Genomic DNA, 20,640 nt, shown 5'->3' with positions numbered 1-20,640 from the left:
AACTACAACTTTCTATATATATAGCAAAATATTAGAATATTATATTTATTTTATAGATTATTATCAGAAATGATTCATATAAAAAAGCACAAAAATAGTTTAAATTTAATACAGACTGCTTACAATACGCATACTAATCATAAGAACTCATCATAAGATCTGATTTGAAAACGTTTACTGTAATAAACTTAAAATTTTTTTAATCGTCGTTAATTACGAATTACCTTGCGTTTACGAACTTGCGGTTATTTGTCTTTTTTTATTATTCGTTTATAAACATGGCAAATAATTAGATTGGCTAACAATCAATTATTAATTATTAATTAATCTATTTCTGTTAAATATATCAATTAATTATATTGTTTAGAGTTATGTATAACTATAGTTGTTTTCACATATAAAAACAGTTTATATAATTTTAATTTTATTTATTATTCTGCGTCATATAAAAAAATAATTTATAATTCATTATACAATTGCTGTTAAGATATCGGTTCCTCGATTTTTTTATATATTCACATATCTCGATATACCATGTATTTAAAAGGGAATATATAAATAAGTAATGCTTATACCTTAATATTTATTCACAATTGTTTTCCTAATTAATATTTTATTTGTTATCAGTATATCAATCGTAAATTCTATATCAATCTGTAAATTCGATTGATCAATCCTCTAATTCTAAATAGAAAGAGGAAAAACAATTAATATTACTAATGTTAATTCTAACTAGTCTGCAATAACTTTGCTTTGATTTGTATATTGTATGATACCCCAGTGAGAAATGACAAGTCGGATAGACGTCTATTCGACTTATCATTTCTCACTGGGTACAATTATGTAATCGGGGCGATCAATTAATGGAATTGGTCCACATACAAACTTACTGTAAAGAGTATTATTTTACTTCCAAAAATAATATCTTTACACTAGAATAAATTTATAATCCATGATTTTTGCATAAAAAACTTGATTAAATTTGCATTAAATTTCCTTATGTATATTATAGTAATATATATTATTGATATATAGACCAAAACAATAGATTTTAGAGAATGTAATTATCAATAAATAAAATATTTATGAAATTTGTCCATAAGACTAAGTATTTTTTTTGTATAAACTAATAGGTAATAACGACTTTATATATATATATATATATATATTTACTATATTGATCTTACAAAAATTATTATTATATTTGCTGTATATTACCCATTATACTTGTTATAAATAAGACCTAATATTTAACTAGACTGTAGTAAATTATATGACCGGAGGTGATTTTTGATTATAAACGGCGAAAAAAGGTAAAATTTTAGTAGTAATTTTAGTATTATTTATACAATTAGCATGAGTTAGTATTTGCGCATCATGTTATTAGAAACAACACTTCGTTTTTTGGGCTATACAAATTCAAGGATTGTTTAGCAATTATTTATAGTAAAGACAAGCTTCATCTATCTCTTCTTTGAAATATAAAATATATCTTATTAAAATGTATATTTGAAACATAATAAGTTTAAACTTCATATATTTAATAGAAATAGTTATACGATTATATGATTCAATAAATAATCATTGTAAATTAACATATACTTGAGAAAAGAGCAAATATACAATATAAAATACACACTCTTTGAGATATAAATTTAAAATTAATTTAAAAAAAATTAAATTTGTGTAATATAGATATAATATAGAAATAAATAATATTGAAACATCTAAAAAAACTTCGTTTTTTACAATTTTTATATTATTTAAATTTCTCTATAAATTCTATATAAATTTTAAGAAAGACTGTGCCAATTTGGGGAGTCTAAAATATAATTTAACTATAATTATTCTATTCGGTAGGACATGATGGAGTAAAAAAATTGCGAGATGAAGATTGGCACGCGAAAATAAATCGAATGGTAGCTATTTAATGAATCATATCACTATTAACGATAACCCCTAGATTAACGAGTCAAATCTTAGTGAATGTATCTGAAAGTCAAATCTTAGTGAATGTATCTGAAAGTCTTCGTATGTGAAAAATGTTTCTTTTTACTTTCCTATAATACAATCAATATGACTCAACTCCAGACATCACTCGAATATCGCTTTTGCGATTCCATTTTCTTTATGTAACTTGCAGCATCGAGCTCAGACATGTTGCCCCGGTCCATAACAACCTTGAGCAGTATATTGTGCACATCACGAGCCATGTTTCTAGCATCCCTAAAAGAAACACATACAGTTTACATATTGTAAAACATTACATCTTCTTTTTGCTGTAATAGAAAATTAGGAGCTTTGCACTAACCCGCAAACATAAATATGTCCGTTTTGTTCACCGATGACGCGCCAAAGTTCTTCCTTGTTCTTCTCGAGCAAATGAGTGACATAGACTTTGTGCTCTTGCTCACGGCTGAACGCGGTGTGCAATATTAAAGTACCATCTTTCACATACTGCTCCAATTCCTCACGATAAAGATAATCTTCGTGGCTTTTTCTACATCCAAAGTACAGTATTGTGTCGCCCACCTCTTTGCCTAGAATCAAGTTTAAAATATTAGCATATTAGTATTATTAGTATAGCTCTATTATATGATAGGATAAAATGTTGCGTTATGAAATATCAAGAATTTAGAGAAAATTCACCTTGTTTTTTAGCAAGATCACGTTCCTGTATGAAGCCTCTGAAGGGCGCTAGACCAGTTCCCGGACCAATCATGATAATGGGGATACTTAAGCGCATTGGTAAACGGAATTGAGATTTCCTTACGAAGATTGGAACGATAGAAGGTGGGTCGGAAGGATGTTTCTCCTTCAACCAAGTGGTCGTCACACCTTTGTTGATCCTACCAGTTGGAGTTTTATATTCCACTACTACTGCCGTGATATGAATCGAAGTCGGATAAAGCTGAAACATAGGATTTTTTTTTTAATAAATAATTATAATATATTTCGTATTCTCCAATTAGTCATATTTTTCAATTAGAGGAATATATCAATCTTATCAATTTATCTTATCAATATATCTAATCTTTTAAAACCGATAAATACCTTCGGAGATGAAGATATCGAGTAATATCGACATTGTAATCGCGGTAAAATTTCGCACAGGTGATCCAGCGGTGGCTTCAAGCTGGGTATATCTTCCAAAATATGCACAATATTGCGATTCTGTTGAACTATCCACTGTTGATAAGCTGCCTTGCCTTCTACAGTGGTTGATGCCATCAATTTTAGTTTTTCCTTATCCGCGGGATCAGTTGTATACTCAGCCAACTCTTTGAGAACGTGTGTCCGCGGATTGCTTGTAATATCTAAGTAATGCGTTAAAGCAGTTCTATAGCTACAAGGACAAGGGAATGGATGCTTCTTTGTGGATTCCTCTGTAAAATGAATAGCAGGTTGATATAAATACAACAAAAAAATATAAATAATAAATAGAAAAACATAAAGAAGAAAGTAAATAACTTACCGTCTGTATTTGTAAGAGTAAATACGGTATCCAAGCTCGCACCGCATTGTTCGCCAATTTTATTCACTAGTTCCGCATTGTTCACTGGATAGACAGCCAAATGATCGCCCGCCTCATAACGCATCTTAGAATCTTCGATATTGAATTCAATATGCATGCATGATCTTTCGGATGTCGGACCATGTAGCTCGCGATTCATCTTCACTGGTGCTAGGAACGGATTCTTCGCGTCGTACGGTCTACAAAAAATGGATAAAAAAAATTAAGTTAGATACAAAAACATAGAAATACTTGATGTAGGTATGGATAAATAAAGGTCCTTACACTCTCTGATTTTGGAAGGAATGAAGACGAGCAATCTCTCCGGTGTAAATACGATCGGCAGGTAGATCTACGTGCTCCGTGAGTTTGTATTGTCGAATACTAACATCCTCGCCGCCATCTTCGATACCAAAGAATTCGCAGACAGCCGGCCAAAACTTGTCTTTCCACGTAATAAAATCGTCTTCTATGCTGTAATAAAGAAAAAGATATTATTAAAATTAGGTTGCGATCAAAATAAAGAATAAATAGAAAATAAGTGGAAAATATTATTACATATTTAATAATATTATATATTTAAAACTTACTTGGCATCATCATCTCCAAGACCCAATTCAACGACGCGCATAGCACCCAATTGTTCTAATTTGTGATCCACGTATATGGCAACCTCGTTATAATGCTCGTAAGTCTTATTACCAAGTCCAAATACCTGAAAAAACAAGAAATTATTGGTGAAACTTTGCTCACGGATATTCAAATTTCAAGAATTTAGTAGGAGGCAATTCGATGATTTGAATTTTATATCGAGTCGCACAAACAGTCGATACCTCGAGCGGGGCGGCGTGTGGCTAAGGCGGCAAAGTACTTGCCTGCCATATAGGCCAAAAAGGGGTCTTGAGTTCAAGTCCCGCTGAGGCAGAAAATTTATTTCTGCGATATAGCCGCCCCAATCCCCCTCCTACTCCTTCCCCTCATCCTTTCCCCTTCCTTACCTATGACCCCTGATTGTTATACTTTATTTGATGTAAGAAACTCTGCTGATTATTAATACTCACGAAGATATCTGGCAGCATGGGCGAAAAATAATATTGCCCAGTGCCACAACAGAAATACAATACAATACAATACGATACCTCGAGCGGCAATGACGTTGCGTTACGTTGCGTCGCGGCGCCACAAACGTGATAGCGCTGTAGGACGAATCGGAACAATCTATTGTACGTTTTCAGATTCATGATATATATATATGAGATGTGTGGATTGACGCTTGAGATTACAGACAATTTTACACTTAAAGCATCCTTGGACTCTCTATATTACTAGGCGCTTTATTTGTTGCTCGAGAAACTCGCACACGATCCTCTCACGTGAACACTCTCGCGCGAGCATCGCACGTGCACTGCTATAATCAAACTCATGGCCATTTGTGCCATGCGCTTGCTTAGTGACGTAATGCTCAGTGACGTAATTAGCAAAGAGTCTCCCGATCAAGAGATCAACACTAGAAAATCGACAAGAATGAAAAAAAAAGAAAAGGAATAGTAAGTTTGTTATGTGCCTCATTGCGTAAAAAACATCTTATTTTATCTTATTCTTTTTTTTAATACATACATCGTTTTAATATTATTAATATTAAAATTATTAAGATTTCTTCACGCAAGATTTCTATCATGAAAACTTGGACTGAATTACTCGCGAATTAGAGTAGTTGAAAGATCAGAAAAAAAATAATCGAGATAAATTCAGTTCAAGGCAAACGTGATACATCTAAGGTCAGAAATGACACCGAGTATACATACCGCATAATTTAATCCTGTAAGATCACCGTCACCACTTTTGAGCCAATCGACAAATTCCATGGCGTTGTCAGTAGGATCACCTTCTCCGTATGTAGCCAAACAAAACACTGCTAAACTATTTGGAATAGTTTTCAGGTGTACCAGCTCTTCCTGTTGTGATAAAATGCATTCATTATGACATTTCTTATATGTATAATTATTAACTTTTTTATTACAAATTATTATAATCATTCATAAAATGCGAAACTATCTAGTTAAGCATAATAATCATCAACATGTAATAATAATCATCAACATGTAATAATAATCATCAACATGTCATTATTGCACATATGAATAATTAATGAGATAAATTAACTGAAGAATGTTATTCAAAATATGAACAAGGTTTCTTTAATTTATCTCTCTATAATAATTATCTCAATAAACATCTTGATGAATTTAAATTAATTGGCGCGGTATTATTTGAGGTGTAAAAAATATAATTATTCATAATAAATTTAAATGATTTGCCACGATTTCGGTACCATATCGCACTCCTCAGGATCGGCCACCATTCCTTTCAATTTATATCTGATGCCTTCTTTAGCGAGACGACCCGCGAATTCTTCGGCGGTGCCCGTCTGGCTACCGTAAAACACTATTAAGCTTCGTCCGGAAGTTTTTAATTTCTTGATAAATGAGTTTTCCGATGGCGGTACAGCAACAAATGACGTTGGTCTGCAATTGCGAGAAAATTGTTGAGGGTATTTTGTAATTTATCGTTTAATTTTGCATGCATGTATGTGTATATAAATATGCGTGGTATTTGAGACTTTGCAATCATGTTTCATGTTTCAAAATCTGTTCTATTTTTTCCTTCTACAGTACACCTTCAATTTCGAAACCTTTTTCTTTTTTTCGATAACTTTAGGAGAAATATCCTAAATTTTAATTGGAATTTCTTCGCAATTTAAATTTTTTGAAATCTTTTTCCTCTTTTTTTCTCTTTGAATTTTTGTCAACTTTCGTTAGAGATCCATGCATGTGGTAAAGAATTAAAAAAAAAATTATTTACTGAATGGAATAAGATTTTGTCGTTGGCGTAGGCTCTTGCTTATTTCTCCTCAGGATGTACCATATCGCCGCCACAAAGAGACCGCTGAGCAATAAGATGTCCACAAGACCCAAAAAGGGTTCGTCGCTGGTTTCCGGTCCGGTTTCTTCCAATACTGGCGAACCTGCCATTCTTACAGCCTTCGGCTGTGATGCGTCTGCAGTCTGTGAAAAATTTGCAATTCAATTATGCAACTGATCTTAATAGGAATTATGTTTTTTAAACAAGTCATCCAAGAAAAGTATAGTCATCCAATAGAAATATTCTACTAAGGCTCAAAATTTTTTAATTATACCACAAGACAAAGTTGAGATATAAAAATCTTGAATCTAAAAAATTAGGTTGTTGTTAGACTTAATGCCTAAAAAAAATAGATAATGCAGTATATGTATATTAGCAGTATATTATAAGATTGAATGTATATGTATACATATAAGATTGAATGTTGTATGTATACATATATGCATTTAATGTATATTTAATCTTATGCATATTTAATCTTATAATATACTATTCATTATCTGCTTTTTCTTTACGCGCATTGATCTTAACGACGTAATTTTTTTCCATTCATAGGAATTGCAAAATACATTTACAAGTACGTCACTTTGAGCCTTCAAACTTAAGTCAAAGTCCAAACGTTTCTATTTCCACCAATTAAATTTTCGGAATACATGTGTTAAAAGGACCACTTTAAATAATGTTCTTGACCTCATTATAATATAAACCGTGAATGTATAAAATTAACACTTGTGACATGATTCAGCTTTTATTAAATCTCTTTATCAAAGCTGAATATTAGTGATAGCGCTTTGTACGAATCGTAAATACAATTTATATATATTTTATATTATTTTTATTTTATATTATTTATATTTTAGACAATATTACAAGTTACAACAATATTAATAGTACACACTGACTATAATACGCATTAATATTTTGCATTTCACTGTGTGATTCGAAATTTTCGGCTTTACTTTTTTGTCTTGTCTTTTTAAAAAATGCTAATAAAAAGAATCTCTTCTAACGAAATTCATGCAAATAATATTTCTTTCGAAACTTTAGTACATCGTTTTCACACTAAGACTGAAAAAAATCTATTTACATAAATAATCTTAAATATATTCCTGGACAAAATTAACGCATAATTTTTTTTCACTTTTTCTTTCAAATTTTTCATTACAATTTAAATATCAGCTTTTAAAAAAAAAGTGAAAAAAAATTATGCGTTAATTTTGTCCAGGAGTATAATATACTTTTAAAGGTCGAGATTACATTATATAACTACAGAAGATTCACAATAAGTATTTATATATTCGTTAAAAAAACATTTAATATGATTTAGAAAAATAAACTCAATTATAAAAGATAGATAAATTCGAACAGTCGGCAATGACTCGAAAAGAATATAACTACATAAGAACAACATGTATTTGAACACGTGTCTGGCTCTTGACAATTAAAAAAATAAATCAGTATAGGCTATTAGTATTATTATACGAAAAATTTGTGCACTTTTCAACAGTTCGATATTCCGATTAAATATATATTTTGCAGCACCATGATTATTTGCGTTTCATTAAATATTGATAGTATAGCACTCTCTCTTTTCATCAAGTAAAAAGGAAGAGCGCTAACTATCAGGTCATCATTGGCTGCGTTCAGCAGAAAAAACTGCTTTGCAACTGTTGTAAAATTCGTGAATCTGATTGGTGTATGCTCTTAGATTCAGTCAAAATTAAGAGCATACACCAATCAGGCTCACGAATTTTACAACAGTTGCAAAGCAGCTTTTTCTGCTGAACGCAGCCATTGTATCTCAGAATGCATTTGCAGAATGATACGAACACATAGGCGGCACACGCAAGATGATTCTTGACAATTCTCAATTCGTTAATTCACAATTATAAACGTTGAATTATGTAACATTTATGGCATATGCAATAGATGTCATCGTCGGTGTTTATGACTCAGATGATTGTGAACCAATGATGATAAAGCAGATATACATTAGCGTTTATTCGACGTTATTCAGCATTATTTGGTATATTTTCCTTTTATGATTTTTTATTATTATTTTGTTATTTTGCGACCATAATATTATTTAGTCATGTTCATGTCGACTGGTTGAGAACATGCTTATTACAGCATCGAATGCACGACAGGATAAAATTTACATAATTGTTGTATCATTAAGGATTATTAAAAACTTATGTAATAGATGAAAAGAAAAAAAAATAAATAATTATATTTTCGAATTTTGAAATTTATTTTATCGTAAAAAATTATTTCAAGACATTTTGTCGTTGAAGTAACGTATTTGAGAAATAAAAAGTTGATCTTTATATCTATATTAATGAAATTAATCTAAATTAATATTTTGCTTCATCATTTTAGACACATGCGTAAAGCAAGTGACGTCAACTTTAATATTATCTCTATTTCTCTCTCTGTTTCTCTCTTTCTCTTTCATTACTTAATTCACATTGTTACATCTATCATGTAACTCGGTCTCTGTGTCAGTTGCATTGCTATGTATCAAAAATTCAAGAAAATTAATACGACTTACATCATCAAACATTTATATTCTTCCAACATGTTGATAGTAATACAAGTTTAATGATGTTTTTTAGATGTCAAGAACAAGTTACAAAAATTTAACAAATGATAAAAATTCACTGAGTTTTCACTGACATTTCATGATAAAAATTCACTGAGTTTTCACTGACATTTTCACTGACATGTCCATATCGCTAAAAAGTACGTTTCGTAATTATCTTGTGTAATAAATATTAGAATGTGCAGAATAAACAAAATAGATAAAATCTGCTCTCTTTCTCTTTTTCTCTCTACTTTACAAAAGTATTTAACATCCGATGCGCAATTTTCAGAGAATAGATAGCTAATTTTTAATCATGAATACTGTAGCGTGTCATAGTACAAGAAAGCAGATAAAAAAATTTATAATGTAATAATAGAAATTTAGCACGGCAATAAAAAGAAAAATTCTCTGTAAAATATGTCAAGTATTTTACAAGTTTTTTTTAAGTTCTTACGAAGATTATCGTACCATTTTTTAATATTATTTTTTTATATTATTATTTATAGGCAAGTAAATTTATTTTATATAAAAATTATGTACATATTTTTATATAAAAAAAATTAATAAATGTTTAAAATGCAATAGCCATTTCTTTTAAAATTTATATGGAGTGTAATCTAATCAGGATGAAAGACTTAAAAGTGTATCAAGAATGAAACATTTTTAAGAGATTCTTCGCGTATAATATCAATATTGTTTATTACGATAAAAGAGTAAAAAAACAAATTGCAAAAAATATGTTGCTTATTTTGCAAATATAAATGTAAATAATTATTTCGTATTAAAACGCTCATATATCTATGAACTGTATATTTAATGTCCATAGTTAACAATTTTGATTGTTAAACATAGCGAAACGTCAATATCTTATTAATTTTTATGAGATATTCATCATGATCAATGTCATTTTTATTAATAGTATTCGTAGTTATTGTCAATGTCACTTTTCAATTATTCGCTTAGCTTGGGAATATATATTATTAGCTCAGATCATATTGTCTATGTTTCAACAACTGTTTACTTTGAATTCCAATAATATAAAAACCAAATGTGGAAAGAAAAAGTAAAAGAAATAACAATTGTCAATATATCCAAATAAGCAAGTATGGAGATGAATATCGATTCAACATTTGACTTTATCTAAAATTTAAAAGAATTGATTTTTATGCGTGAATCGATTCTGTTTCATTTCTACTGGTTACGCGAATAGAACAAGAAAAACAGAAAAAATATCGAAAGGCACTTTCTTTAGTGCAATATTACTTCTTATTATTTATATTATTATAAATAATTGTTATATTATTATCTTCGATTACAGAGATTACAAATTTTGTATATTATAGGTTTAATCTATATTTATTAAACTTCATTATTTTATATTTTATCATGTAAATTGTTCTTTATTTATTTATATTTATGTACATTCTCTATTTATAAGCCTAACAAATGTTGCAAACAATTGCATTTTTTTAATGCTTATGCTTATTATGTTTTGAAATCGATTTCGAAATCGATAATTTTTATTTAATAATTACGATTTTATTTAATAACTTAAGTCATTTAAAACATATTGACATTAATATCTCATTAATTTTTATTTCCTTATCTGTCTTTAATTTCTACGAATTTTCCCGAATGAATCATATATCTCATACTGCACAAATTAAATAGAATACATAATGTATTTTCTTCATTTCAAAATTGAAGTAAATTTGATTTCGAGATGATAGATTTTTATCATTAAATAGAGAATACTCGCGTTACAAGTATTTGAGAAAAATTACGTAATATCAGAACAGAAAAAGAATTTAAATGACAATTTAGCATGCAACTTCGCTGCATTTCACGCGCATGGAATATATTTTGATATATTTAAAAATTTCTTCCATGTCTTGCATTATTCGACACGTGAGAAAATATCTTGTAAATTACTTAACTGTAATCTGCTTAAACCTCACAATTTTGTGAAATATAAAACATGTAGAAGCTTATCCACGATTTTCTCTCGCGTCAACGTTAATTGTTAATTACAAGTACAATTATACTTATATCGTATTAGTTACGTTTCCTCATTTCATATCCGCTTACCGGCAGTTCCATATTCTAAGCGAGAAACGTGTGCAATCGGGAGGATGTGCGCAATCGGAGTGAAAAGGCGATTGATCACACGCGAGCGGAGTCTACCTGAACGAGCGACCTGTGCGCGATAAACTCTCACAGTGACTATCGGCGCGCGACTGAGAGCCGAGGGAATCTCGCGATGTGACGACGTGACTATCGCACGCGCATATCATATGCGCATGGATTTTAGTGCGTGCACGACCGTCGCTGTATCGGCAACTATGATAAAGTGACAAGTCATCTTATTCGAGTGACGTCCTATTACGGGGTGTCTCAGAAATCCACGCTTTCTCTTCAAATCGGCTAAATCTGCTCAATCAATTGTAATATTATTGATAAAAGAGATTCGACTTCGAAGCGAGTTTTATTCGAAGATTACTTTGATCGTACGTGTGTGTGCGTTATATGTTTAAAATTTTTCCTCGTTGTCGTACAGGAAGCGCACTAGACATCTTCCAAACATTATACGCATACATATTTTAAGAGGTACGTGTCTAGCTAATGTTGAAAGTCTTATCTTAAACGGATTCGGATAACCTCCTCAAAACAGATATTTAGAATGAACAATCGTGACTCTCAAACAGACCCAATATACAGAATTATATGTTAATTTTTTTTAGAGAGCTTTCGATTGATTAATACTGTGCGTGTACTCTTTATGCAAATTTATCTCAATAAAATTCAATGTCAAACTGGATATGATTGACTGTATGCAGATAAGTTGAATATTTCATTTTATTTCCTTACTTATTGGAACTTACACAATAATGTGTTTCTTTTATCCTGTTCAGAGATTTTTTTACATTAAAAAAATTAAAAAAAAAATATATATATATGTACATATACATTATTATAAGATAATTATATAAGATAATTATATGTTATATAAGATATATGTAAAAATCTGTAATATATTTTTCAAACATCTTTAATATTTAAATTTAAAACATCTTATATAATATTTCAATTTTAAACTACCTTTAACAAGAATATTTAAACTTGAAAATATCTTTAAGAAAATCTGAATGGCACCAAATAAAGCGCGCATAATGAACACGTTGTGTCAGCCAGACTTGCAACCAAATTTGCATAAAGTAGCATACAAATTATACGCGCAAGATTTTATTTTTTCATTAATTTTCTCACAAATCTTCAGATGCTTACGACACTCAAAATATTTTTAGATTTTGTATACTTTTAATATAAGTATCATGTCTCTCGATAAATATGATTGTGCACTTTGTTATTATAAATTATTATTATTATAAATTATTCTAATATTATATTCTTTCTGAATGTTATACTCGAAAATGTATAATATACATAAAAGTATAAAAGAACGCGATTGATATTTAAAAATTATATCTTACATATATTATGTGCGGAAAATATTAATACTTGATTAAATATGAATACTATAAATTATAATATCTTATAATGTCTTGAATATAATATATTCTCTAATTAAATGTTATCTGTGTATTAAATGTTTTTATATGACATTATTGAAAATCATATAATTTATGACATTAAAAATCGTATAATTATCAACTCATTTGGCAGAAGAAATACAAGATTTCTTATAGTTTCTTTTTTCAAGAAAAATTATATTTTACATGTATTCTATGCGGAGAATATTAATACTTGATTAAATATGAATACTATAGATTATAATATCTTATAATGTCTTGAATATAATATATTCTCTAATTAAATGTTATCTGTGTATTAAATGTTTTTATATGACATTATTGAAAATCATATAATTTATGACATTAAAAATCATATAATTATCAACTCATTTGGCAGAAGAAATACAAGATTTCTTATAATTTCTTTTTTCAAGAAAAATTATGAAATCAAAAGTTGATATATTTCAATAGAATTCCAAATCACGATAGCTTCGTATGAGAGTTTCAATGAAATAGATTAACAGATTAATAAATAACATATCATATCTTACAATTAGTCATATCTTATTTACATGAAGATATTGTCCACATGAAGATAATTGTAAGCAATTTATTGTCAGCAAAGAAATTGCAAGAAAAATTACGCTTGATCGTTAGAAAATGTGTAAGACTTGCCAGAATTACATCTATATGCAGATGGAAGGTGCTTCGACAAAGTGAAAGCCAATAAAAGGAAGCGAGTGAAAAGAGACATTCGCTCTCTTCCACGTTAATACATTACGATTGCATAAGAGGACAAAAAATTTTTGTTAGCGAATCAACAGCATTGATGAAAAATATATTATAAATACATATATATTAAAATATAAATATATATTAAATATGTCTTTGATATGATATTACAATCACATTTTTTATCAATATTCTATGTAACTGTAGATCTCAAAAAATATATTGTTATATTTTAACTACGAAAGAAATTCGTGTAAAATATATGTATTCGTCTTATTTTTATTTAGTACATTTTATATTTCTTTCCTCTAATTCTGATAATTCTTTTAAACATTTTCTGTTTCAATTCCCTTCTACAACAACAGAAAAAGAAGGAAAGTTTTCTTAGAAAGTTATAATCTCGCACAATGACGTCTCATCTTGATGTTATCGCGTCACATGTTTAAAATAAATAAATTATTTTCGAAAATTTGTCGGAAACGATAGATTACCTTATCAACACGAATGATGACGCGTCGTATCTTGTGTTATGACTACTGTATACACACACACACACACACACACACACACACACACACACACACACACACACACACACACACACACACACATTGGACGGATTAAAGTTGAAGAGATGGCAGGATACGTTAGATGAATTATAATGCTATCTCCAAGGTCAGTTTTTCAAACACGTCCAGCGATACATGTACATGTATACGTCACGCGTTTAATTTAATGACAGCGATGTGATTGCCGATCTCCCTACATTGTTACGTACATACACACATATGTTATATTCTAATAAATAATTTTGATAAATTTTTATCACTGAATTTTACATTTCAAATTATCGGTAATTAATACGAGATTAATAAGATCGATAGCAATATCGCATTAAACGCGCAATATCTCGAATTCTTTATTCTTTTGTTATGTCTACGAGAATTTATTAATGTTTTCATGAAGAGAGCCTTTTTTCTTCAGCCATGTGAAATTAAAATTCTCAAATTAAAATTCTCAAGTAAATAATAACTTTAATTAACGGAGTTTAAAATCAACTTAAAATAAAAATCTCTCATTAATTACTCAAGCTAATGGCGTTAATAGATTGGGATAATTTTAATCAGAAATGCATGCTCGTTATGATGTCTTTGCATGCGCTATCGGCTTTTTTTATACTTTCGCGACAGGAATCCAAAGGTAAGTTATAATTTATATCAATCAGACTTAAACTTTAAATCGAAATTTATGTGGAGCTTTACATGGAAATTGTGTGGCGTCATAAAAATGGATATCAAACAATTGATATTATCTAAAATGAAAAATTCGTATTTATATTTTTCATGTTAGTTGTACCCGAACAAGAAATTAAAAAACGAGTCGAAAAAAAACGGGAATGTTAATATAATAGCGGAAATAAATTTATCTCTTCAAAGAATTTTACCAAGTTTTTTAACAATGGCAAGCGAACCTGAAAAAACGAGTAAACCTGAAAATGAAATAGTGAATCTTGAGGTAAGCATTCATAAAAAAAGATATATAAATTGTACATCTGAAAATTATAATGAAATTATAATCAATATAATCAAATGAATGGCAATAAATTATGTAGTCGACAATGAATTTCACTGATAATTTAATAAACAATTTATCGTAAAAATTCGTCAATTTTTGTCAATTTTGTATTTTGTGTATTATTACGAATTTTTGATTTGTTATAATTTGAGACAAAAATGTCTTCAGATGAAGTGAAATTATTAGATATCTTATAATGACAGCAAATTTATTGCATAATTAAATACGCAAGTGCAATCAGTATCTAAAGACACTTGTACTGATCGAATAAGAATATTTGGCAAAGATAAAAATATTAAATAAAAATATTTGGCACAACTCGATGATATGGATATGACATGGAAATTAATGAATGTGCACATCAGTGAATACATGTATTATCGCTCGAATTCAAAGCAAATATCGTCTCCTGGAAAATTTTTTTTTATAAAAATTTATTCAAATAATCTTGATATAAAAAACAGGATATTACGTTTTAAAAGCAGGATTTAAGCAACGAGAGAAGAAACAAGGAAAACATTGAAGTCGAGATGACATCAACGAATCCGGAGCAGAAAAGTAAACAACCGACAGCCTGCGAGGAAGATCCCTATATCGTGAAGCTGTTTAAAAGTCTAATGAAATCGGAAAGTCAGAAGAGCTCGGAAAAGAAAAAGTAATGTCTGGATCATCTTGAAGAATATTAACAAAATTTTTGTAAAATATATCTAAAAAAAGCATTATTATTGTAAAAAAAAAGCAAAATTAATACATTTTAAATTACATTCATAATTCGCTTATGTTTTATCGAATCTCCAGATTAACAAGATATCTCCAGATTAATAAGATATAAATGCTCAAAGGGGGGGGGGGGAGAAACTATTTCCTAGTGTTTTTTTGTCGAGATATCAATGTTGTTATTGTTCAATATCAGTAGAAGTATCTGATATTTCATATAAATATTGTTACAGAATGATTCAGCTATAATTTTTTAACAGTAATTTTTTAGTAATACAGATTAGATATGTAACAAACACATATGTGTTAAATATGTAATCTAACACATATTGTACTTCATGGAAAATAATCTACAAATATTTGCGTGAAAAATCTCTCAAGACATTTGCTTGCATCACTGCTATATCGAATTGACACCGGAAGTGAGAAATTATGAATTTTTTCCTCATGTTATTATAAATTAATGTTTTTATGCCACTACTTTATCTTTTTCACGTGTGTATGGACAAGTGCATTCGATTATCAGCTACATAAGATTACAATATACCGAGAATTCTTTCTTTTTTTTATTATTCTGCTTGATAATTCAATCTGCCACATGTCTTACTTCCATCGAAAATAAACAATCGATCGACAGATTCACAGCTATTTATTCTTTTAGAAAAAAGAAAATTTTTTCAATATATTTTACTAATTTATATTATCAAATATGAAAATATAGTGGCACATACTTGTATACAGGGTGACCCATTTTAACTTAGGCAGCCAAATAACTCGAAAAATAAGCAAGATAGAGAAAAATGTTTTAGACAAAAGTTGTATGGTTTCGAGGGGGCCATAAGATGGTATCATTGGTTTGACCTTGAAGAGTCATTTGAAGGTCACGTGAAGGTCACTTCAATTTTTTTAAATGGAACATCCTATATATTTTTATACATTCTTGTAGCTCATCTCGAGAGCTTTCCAAAACACTATAATTAAGTACATTTTCGTTAAGTACTTTTTGAGTTATGAGGCTTGAAATAATTTCTTAATTTTACATAAACCGTAAAATATCTTGTAAAATATTCATTTTTCGATTACCTTACCTTAATAGTTTTATGTACAAAATAATGAGAGGAATCAATTGGTGTAAAGAAAACACATAGTTGTTTCGAAGAAAAAATATGTAATTTGCAATTAACAATTCCATATTTTTTCTTAAAAACAACTATGTGTTTTCTTTACATCAATTGATTCCTCTCATTATTTTGTACATAAAAGTATTAAGGTAAGATAATCGAAAAATGAATATTTTACAAGATATTTTACGGTTTATGTAAAATTAAGAAATTATTTCAAGCATCATAACTCAAAAAGTACTTAACGGAAAGGTACTTAATTATAGTGTTTTGGAAAGCTCTCGAAATAAGCTACAAGAATGTACAAAAATATATAGGGTATTCCATTTAAAAAAATTGAAGTGACCTTCACGTGACCTTCAAATGACTCTTCAAGGTCAAACCAATGATACCATCTTATGGCCCCCTCGAAACCATACAACTTTTGTCTAAAACATTTTTCTCTATCTTGCTTATTTTTCGAGTTATTTGGCTGCCTAAGTTAAAATGGGTCACCCTGTATTTCGAGAAGCACAGAGAAAAAGAATCGCATTTCTCCCGTTTCTGACATCATCATGGGATATATTTATAGTGAAGAATCACAGGATCAAGAATTCTCAAACACATTTGGTTTATCGTTATCTAATGTAACGTGGATTTTTCGCCGTATAAATTACTTGATTGTGGCGACTTCGTCGTGACGACGATCGTGAATCTGAATAATGCATTCGGGGGATCAAAGATCACTAAGGAACGTATTTCTGATATTTGATACCAGATTGATTGATTGATAAGAACTAGCATCCTAAAACAATTTCAAATATTTAGCACTATTAGGAGAAATTTATTTCATTGATCGTATTGTAATAAGAAGAGTACACAGTAATAAGAAGAGAAACAGTGAAAGAATTCTTTAATTTAAGAGTATTGAAAAAAAGAAAAATGTAAACCAGTACGCAAAAGAATCTCTGGTACTAAGAAAGTAAAAATTTTTTAAAATCTAGAAAAGTTAGAAAAAGGAAAATAGATGCATTTGTTGATAGCATACCTGGTGGAAAATATTTGTGGCATTAGTCAGACCGGGATAGGTTGCATAAAAAAAATCTGATGAAGTGTCCAGTATAAAAAAGAAATTCTTGGTCACCTTAACTATTATGACTTGACATATTTCATTACATTGTCCGTACTAAACTCGGTCATTTCCGCTTCACAATTTACTACATCGCAGTTTGCGTACAATGCAACTTTCGTCCTTCTCGTACAATACGGTGCACTTCAAAGCTTAACGCTTTTAAAGATGAAATGTGCAAGAGAGGTTAAAAAATTTTTGAACCTTTTTATATATTTTTTGTAAAAATAATTAAAAGTAATAGTTTTTAATCTCTTTATCAAGAATTATATATATTAATAATTTATGTTTTTACTAAATAAAAGATAAAGAGATGATTAAAACAGATAAAGAGATGATTAAAATCTTTAAGAAAAGAAATATATTATCTCAGATTATTGATTATCAAATTTTTCGACTTTTGTAAAAAAAAAAAAACATTATGAAAAAAGAATATTAGCTTAAAAGATAAACTTCATAGATTCTTTCGTGAATATATTTACTATTTGGTATTAAATATTGTCATTAATTAAACGTAATTATTTAATGATATATCGGTTACAAACAAAAATATATTAACAATTTAAAAATATAAATTTAAAATTTTTAAAAATATAATATTAAAAATATATAAACAATTTTTTAACAATATAATGCAATACTTTCTCGTCTTACAAGACAATTATGTTTGATTGCAGTGAATTTTCATCATTATATATTAGTATCTTGCAATCTTATGAGAAATGATGCAAGAATCTATTCGTATTATCCTCCTTTGTGCGATTAAACATCGTCAATTATCACATTTTATAATCAAGTCATACAAGTGCATTAGATGATAAGTATAAGCTTTTAAAATTAATATATTGACTGACAAACGAATTTTATCTACTATTTAGACTATCACATAAAAGTTTATCAACATTTTGGTATGTTTTATCAATAAATTTGGTACACACGTACGTATATTACATATAAGTACGTATATTACATATAAGGTGTCTCAAAACCACACCACTTCTTTTTTCAATAGTAAATTCTCTACTAAATTTAAAGACGATTTTTCTTTAATAAAAAAAGTCGAAATGTCAACAATTTATAAATTATAGACGATTATAAAAAAAAAGATTTCTCGCAAACCAAATTTGTAGAATTACAAAAAGTTAAAAGATTAACAAAATAATATTCTACAATTTTACATGGAATTTATTTTTTAATAAAATTTTAATTTGAGATTAATTACTTATAAAGATATATGATAAAAGTGATACTTTTTCTCGATATTTTACTAAGAAAAAATCGACTTTTAAATTGGATAGAGAATCTGTTATTAAAAAGACACTTGAGAGATTTTGGGATATATTCTATAAGTATATATAATGTTAAAAATAGGAAAAAAGAAAAGAAATAAAAAAAAGAAACGTATTCAAATAGATCTTTAATGGAAATTTGATAATTGGTCAAATTTTCACTCGAGAAATAAACTTTAAATTTTGCGAAGAATACATTTATTTATTCATATTAATGTTTCATATGTTGTAAATAATATTACCTGATAATATATTAATAATAGACGGAATATATTATAAAGATAAAATTGTAAAGATTAAATGTAAAAATTATATAAACAAAAATATATACAATTTTCTTAATTTTTTAAATAACATTAATACTTTTAACTTAATTAATTTAATTCAATTTAATATTTTATATGACATATGCATTAATATTATATAGAATTATGCAAATATATATAGATTTTATTTTCTGCGAGTATTATAATAACTAACAATTAATGAATATATCTAATTGTTGGTCGATGACAAGAAAAAAATCTGTTAGTAGTTGACAGTTATGACAGCGAACATATATTAAATTACATTAGCAGCTGAATATTCTCCAAATTACCCTAACAACACACATGTCCAAAAGATGTCCAGAGGTCATCGAGAAGACATCCAGAGGACATAAAATATTCTTTGGCTGTCTTCTAGATATTCTATGGACGTGTCTTTTGGACATGTGTATTGTTAGGGTATCGGTTATTTATTTTTTTACAATATCAAGTTCGTCTACCTGAAATTTGCATCTTTCAGACGATTTGAAAAATGACTATATAGCGCGAGACATGCTATTTGAATTGAATTGAGCGTTGTAAAAGTCATTCATCATCAAATGAACGCGTGTACAGGCAAATTAATGATATTCAGTACATCAATATTTATAAGAACGCTTGACGAGATTTACATATCACAAGCGAGACACGCGTAAAATTCTCTTTTGTTTGAATCATACAATTAATTACGCAAACAACAAGATACGTCTCTAGAGGAGAAAACCGAAAGCTGTATATTAAGCTGTTACAATATCTATAAACTAATATGTATTGAAGAGCAGCCAATATCATTCGACTTAAAAATATTAAAGCAATGATAGATGTACTGTATATGTTATATGACACGTAGCAGTGCCTCGCATTTTTTATTTCCCTCCCAAAAAAAAACTTGAAAAGTTCATACGCTTGCGTGCGGAATTCAGATGAGTCACGTGATTCAGATTTCCTCTTCTTTAGGACGTTATCACCTGTCGGAATGCAGTTCGAAATTTACCTGTCAGTAAGATGACAGGAAGAACTCCTCGTTAGCCGGTTTCTCGTGCGATTTCTCGTAGCGCCGATCACGTATTGAATGATTCGACTAAAAATACACTGTAATTTGATAAGAATGGAATTTCTTCTCAAACACCGACGACGAGATATATGATGCGTCGCGCAAAGAACGCGACGATCGACGAAAATCCGCAGCATAGATGATATGTAATAAGTACAGAAGCGATATGGAGAGTGGTACAGACAA

The 20,640-nt window shown here is 28.9% G+C and overlaps 2 protein-coding genes and 1 long non-coding RNA gene across 7 annotated transcripts; 1 reads left to right on the top strand and 2 right to left on the bottom strand.

Annotated features, from left to right (window-relative positions):
- Nucleotides 1-593: 593 nt before the first annotated feature.
- Nucleotides 594-20,582, bottom strand: Cpr (Cytochrome P450 reductase). 4 transcript variants are annotated; one of them, XM_083090551.1, is made up of 11 exons: nucleotides 20,305-20,582; nucleotides 6,377-6,579; nucleotides 5,847-6,039; nucleotides 5,320-5,469; nucleotides 4,105-4,229; nucleotides 3,800-3,988; nucleotides 3,476-3,714; nucleotides 3,055-3,386; nucleotides 2,650-2,911; nucleotides 2,312-2,540; nucleotides 594-2,226 (listed from the first exon to the last, which is right to left on the bottom strand). In XM_083090551.1, the coding sequence occupies exons 2-11, from the start codon at nucleotides 6,544-6,546 to the stop codon at nucleotides 2,082-2,084; spliced, it is 2,034 nt and encodes a 677-aa protein (XP_082946677.1). In that variant the 5' UTR covers nucleotides 6,547-6,579; nucleotides 20,305-20,582; the 3' UTR covers nucleotides 594-2,081. The 4 variants fall into 4 exon arrangements, with proteins under 4 accessions (XP_082946677.1, XP_082946667.1, XP_082946661.1 ...); XM_083090541.1 differs by having other exon boundaries at nucleotides 20,395-20,582; XM_083090535.1 differs by lacking the exon at nucleotides 20,305-20,582 and adding an exon at nucleotides 11,109-11,273.
- Nucleotides 14,225-15,629, top strand: LOC145966536 (uncharacterized). Of its 2 annotated transcripts, none has more exons than XM_083090653.1 (3): nucleotides 14,225-14,485; nucleotides 14,636-14,800; nucleotides 15,343-15,629. In XM_083090653.1, exons 1-3 carry the CDS (start codon nucleotides 14,441-14,443, stop codon nucleotides 15,517-15,519), a joined length of 387 nt encoding a protein of 128 aa, XP_082946779.1. In that variant the 5' UTR covers nucleotides 14,225-14,440; the 3' UTR covers nucleotides 15,520-15,629. The 2 variants fall into 2 exon arrangements, with proteins under 2 accessions (XP_082946779.1, XP_082946785.1); XM_083090659.1 differs by having other exon boundaries at nucleotides 14,226-14,485; nucleotides 15,346-15,628.
- LOC145977384 (uncharacterized) lies at nucleotides 17,204-18,173 on the bottom strand. The gene is made up of 2 exons (XR_014440495.1): nucleotides 17,726-18,173; nucleotides 17,204-17,482 (listed from the first exon to the last, which is right to left on the bottom strand). It is a non-coding gene; the product is annotated as an uncharacterized LOC145977384 (long non-coding RNA).
- Nucleotides 20,583-20,640: the final 58 nt, after the last annotated feature.

Source organism: Camponotus vicinus, unplaced genomic scaffold, assembly GCF_025532165.1.
Source record: "Camponotus vicinus isolate PSW18456_S1 unplaced genomic scaffold, iyCamVici1.0 SCAF_1, whole genome shotgun sequence".
Taxonomy (NCBI): Eukaryota; Metazoa; Arthropoda; class Insecta; order Hymenoptera; family Formicidae; genus Camponotus; species Camponotus vicinus.
The sequence above is the reverse complement of the archived record's forward strand: the minus strand, read 5'-3'. Positions and strand labels throughout refer to the sequence as shown.